Source organism: Boleophthalmus pectinirostris, unplaced genomic scaffold, assembly GCF_026225935.1.
Source record: "Boleophthalmus pectinirostris isolate CB_2022bp ecotype Guang Dong unplaced genomic scaffold, ASM2622593v1 HiC_scaffold_22, whole genome shotgun sequence".
NCBI classification, from domain to species: domain Eukaryota; kingdom Metazoa; phylum Chordata; class Actinopteri; order Gobiiformes; family Gobiidae; genus Boleophthalmus; species Boleophthalmus pectinirostris.
This window is the reverse complement of record NW_026571190.1, coordinates 27628582-27633394: the sequence shown is the minus strand read 5'-3', so window position 1 is coordinate 27633394 and position 4813 is coordinate 27628582. Positions and strand designations below refer to the sequence as shown.

The following is a 4813-nucleotide window of genomic DNA, read 5'->3' as shown; positions in this document are numbered from 1 at the left end:
GTCATTTACACAGCAGTTTGATCCACTGACGTAAGAGATATTTCATAACACATAACAGTTAATTTGGACCGTGGCGATGTGCTAAAGCCATGGATCTATTAAAATAAGGCACCGCCTTAGAGAGCTTGCACTGCCAGTGAGCACTAGTTACACGGCTGACTGGGCCAGTCAATGCAGAGAGTGGACTGCAGACACCCACCTGCCGAATCCGGCCCTGGTGAAGAGGAGCGGGGGGCCCACCCTCCGGAGAAGTGTTGCTGGAAGAGGCCATCTTCAAGTCCCGGTCGGAGCCGCCGCCCCTGAAGAGACTTTCTTCGGATCTACTACTTGACATGATGGCTCGGGCTCGCAGCTGCAGCCGCCACAGTCACTGGGGGTCTTTTAGCCGGGGCAAGGTGATTTCTCTTCGAGCCTCAGGATTAAGCAGGTTCGCTGGGCCCTGGGAGCATTGTGTGCAGTGAGCTCAGCTGCAGATCAGGACGTGTCCGTGTGTAGCTGAAGGATGCTCCGGAGGTCTGCTGGAGTCTGTGTGTGTGGAAATGTGAGCGCGCCGCAGATGCGCTTCCCCGAAACTCCGCAGGATCTCTGCTGCATTCAAGGGCAGTAGGAAACGTCATTGACACTGCCCATTAAACCGAGTAGGCCTGGACCTGCCACTAAAGAAGTAGATAGGCTAAGTAAAACAAAATAGAATACCATTAAGGTCGGTGTGAGGAAAACACTGGTATTAAATAGGCTCAATAAAAAAATAAAGTATTGGCAAGCTCATACTTCATAGAAATCTCACTGCACTAAAATTAAATGCCCCCTAAACGCAGCTACTCGTGTCAACGTATTACTTAATTTGTTACGATATTCTAGAACTAAAGGTCTGGATCAGGTGCATAAAAAGATAAAAAGCACCCACATGCATGCTAGCCAATATGACCTCTTATTCCTTTGGTTACGGTTTAACGGTCTCCCTCAACTGCTAAAAGCTATTTTTTAAAACAATTTTTAAAAATGGTAAAATTTAAATACTACAGATCTGGTCTCCCTAGATGACACTGTGTTACTTTCAACAGTGCATTGAGTGGGATATCTAGCATGTTTGTTCAACTTTTATCTAGGTATACCTAGGCCTTTATAAATCATAACAACCCCACTTGTAGGAGATTCATATTTTTAAAAGAGAGCATGGGTAAAAATATAAAAAAATCTTTATTAGAATTTGATACTTTCCACACACTATGAATGCATCACTGACATGGCTCCAAACTTAAGAGTTCACCACATATTACAGTCACAGTCAACACAGTCAAATGCAGAAAAAGAAACATATACACTGAGAAACATATTAACAGGTGTAGTTTTTTTTTTGTTTTTTTTTTAGGTTGCCAGTTGGTCCATAGGTTCCTGACTACGGTTTGAGAGATGAGCCTCAACAATTTCTCCAAACAGACTCCTCTTCAGTAAGTTGTAGGCCATTGGGAGAAGCTGCTTGATAATTTTATGAAAATACTGATGGGGAAAATATATTATTATTATTATTATTAAATATATTGTCATTACCCGTTATTGAAGTACTTACATGAGATCCATAACAGAAAAGGTCCATTCCCAGTTCATAACCCATGCCATAATCGCACTCGTCATTAGCAAACTGCACATAAGTGATCATCTCTTGTATAGGCCCAAATGCTTTAATTCGCTCTTCATCAGTTTTGGCTTCAGCAATGGCTTTGCAGATCTTCTTAAGCCCAGCTAAATCAGTAAAAAGGCAGATGATTCATACATTACTAAAACTCTGAAAATCCCACATAACTTTAGACCTGTCACGATAACACATTTTGAAGCGCGATATATTGCTATAGAGAAATATTGCGATAAACAATAATATTGAAACTACTTTAAGCCACTGACACAAAGCAGGATAATCCCAGTTTAAACCAATTTCTAAACAGACAGTATCACTAACAACAAATAGCAGAAGGAACCAATAATCAGCCATAGAAGTTAAAGCTCAAATCTTACATTACTGTTTAAAAATTACAGAAATCTCTTTATTGCAAAGAAATTTCTCCACATGATAAATATTGAGTCCCAAAATATATTTCATACAGTCAAGTAACTCAATATTTTAATTATCGTGACAGGCCTACGTAACATCCCACACAGAAAGAAAGATTACCATCAGTTTCCGGTAGTTCTCTGTATCCAACATCGTTCTTATCAACTGGGACAACTATGCCGGCACCATGGAATGTTTTGGTGACCACCTACAAAATGAATTAACAACACAGTTCTCAATAATCTATTAGAGTTTCTAAAATCTGAAGTTATGTAACCATTTATGTGTGCTGAATATCCATTGTCCTGTAATCTGATTTGAACAATGTAAAACTGTATTATTTCAAATGTATTGTTTTAAAAAGATTTCTTATAGATGACATCAGTTGTGTGTGTACCTTCTTATCTCTTTGCTTCATGTCTTTGGTTTTCTGCTCAAGTGAAAACCCCAGAATGTCTGCTTTGTCTTGTAGATTTTCCTCAAGGCTTTCCAAACCTGGCTTCTGACTTCCTTTCTCTTTCTTTTTCCGCTGTAGAAACAAACTAATGAAGAAGAAATGCACACTGGTTACAGTGTCTATGAAAGTTAAAGTACTGCAATGATAGTATGGCAAGACGAACATGGCAACAGAGGGTCAGTGGTTGAATGTTTGCCCACTAACCCAAAGGTTGTATTGATCAATTACAAAACAGGATTATAAAATTGTACTTACTAAACAGCAGCAAACACATTTTCCCCCATCTGTGTAATAGTGCAGCCTTTCTTGGCATCATTCTCTCCGACGAATGATGGAAATGCATCCGGAGAATCTCTGCAAAGCATCAAATTTTGTACATTTAAACTGACGTTAGAAATCACAATTAGGCCTATCATGATAATTACTATATCAACTTATTGTTCAATTCATTATAAGTGAAACAATCATTTTTGGTGATCAATATTTACTTTGTTATTTTATCTTTGTTGTAGTGGATACTTTTTGGTCATTTTTTTCTCCAGTACCCTCAGATTTGAGCTGAAGAAGATTGAATTGTGAACTAAAATTACATAAACTAATTACTTAAGTTTTGCATTCTGCTATATATTTATACAGCTCAACAGTATTTAACAATATCTTACATTTAGAATTCTTTTTTGTGAATTATTCTGCTTTATAGTTTTTTATTTATTTATTTAACCTTTATTTTACCAGGCAAAACATTAAGAACAAATTCTTGAGTTGTGCTGAAAGTTTGCTTTCAGTATTATTGTTTATCATCTATATTTACATCAACAATATACTGCACTTTGATATCGTGACAGGTTTAACTATGATGACAGTTTATTCATGATTCATCCATTACCTGTAATAGCCAAAGTGAAGCTGGCTGCAATCACTTCTAATTATAGTCTGAAATTCTGGTGGATCATAGAAGTATCGCCAATGAAGATTTAAGTTTGGCTTGGTCTTTAGTTTTTTGTGAGCTCCTGCCAGAACATCAAAAGGGCCAACCAGCTGTAACCCGAGAATCTCTGTTAATGCACCTGTAAAATAAAACCGCATTATAGACTATAAATTCTATTATAAGTAATTAGGTGGTATTATCTGGCATGTACCGCGGGGGTTGTCTGGACAGAGTTCCTTGCAGAAGTCCCAAAAGTGGTACAAATCTTCAGGCATTTCCAGACTGTAAAGTTCTTTTATTTCATCACGTTGTAGACAAGTTATAGTTGATGTGGGAAGGTCTTTCAGTTCATTCGTGCGAGGTTTCTTCAGTTTTCCATTCTCTGTAACGCAATCCTTCAGAATAGAGAGAAATAAATGACATATTGGTTGTTTTCATCATACAGTGCCCTTTAACCAACACACCAATGAATCTAACGTTCGACCAAAGCTTAAATTTAGCACAAGCTACTATCAAAACAAGCAATGATATACAATTATAATACCAAGTTACATGGCATGTCATTTTAAGGAATCACAAAGCAACAGCACACTGCAGCACTGCCATATTGCCGTGTGTCCACTGCGGACATCACGCGTAACAGATCAGCCCAAATCTTGTAGCCAACCGCTAATCGCATCGTCTGAAAATCTGCATATGCCTAAAACGTGTCCGTACATTTGAAAAGCCTTTAAAATAAACAAAGAATAATTCATAGTCGTTCCGGGGCTTGCAGATTTTACCTGAATAGGTTTAGTTTTTCTTTTTACGCGCCCTGCCATGTTTCCTCCGCTCCAGCGTCTACTTCCTCTGCCCTCTCCCTGAACAGTCAAGTAGAGCTGTCACTGTGATGCGTACTGCTGCCCTCTACTGGCCAAAAGAGCACATTGCCAATACCCAGAAAACAAAACTGCTCCATTAATTCAGACTATAGATTTTGCGTAGCCTATTTATTTTTTCTGTTAACAAAAAATATGATCTGCTCACTAGACACAAATATTTTAATATTTGTTTGAAATGTGTTAACATGAAAATAGGACTGAGAATAGAGATTACCTAATGAATAAACACTGATATATAATGGTATAATCAGTCAAAAAGAGCAAGGAAATATTGGACATAGATAGGACAATCCCTATTTTACTTTAGTTTGGGATAGACACAAATTTAAGTTGTGTTGTGTTGAGTTATATGGACAATATCTTACTAAAGCACATTAACACTACTGTGTCAGACAAGACTAAAACTACAAAAACATTTGTCACGAATGGAAGGAAAGGCATCTGTACACACCTTCTAACTCAAGGATTACCAGACAGCTCTGCCAGCTCTGCTAGTC

At 38.0% G+C, this 4813-nt stretch overlaps 1 protein-coding gene across 1 annotated transcript; it reads right to left on the bottom strand.

The window, feature by feature from the left end:
* Nucleotides 1–1181: 1181 nt before the first annotated feature.
* On the bottom strand, nt 1182–4341 carry LOC110165302 (histone PARylation factor 1). The gene is made up of 8 exons (XM_020930468.2): nt 4218–4341; nt 3647–3830; nt 3394–3574; nt 2763–2861; nt 2448–2592; nt 2171–2258; nt 1571–1743; nt 1182–1500 (listed from the first exon to the last, which is right to left on the bottom strand). The coding sequence occupies exons 1-8, from the start codon at nt 4254–4256 to the stop codon at nt 1369–1371; spliced, it is 1041 nt and encodes a 346-aa protein (XP_020786127.1). The 5' UTR covers nt 4257–4341; the 3' UTR covers nt 1182–1368.
* Between the last annotated feature and the right edge of the window lie 472 nt (nt 4342–4813).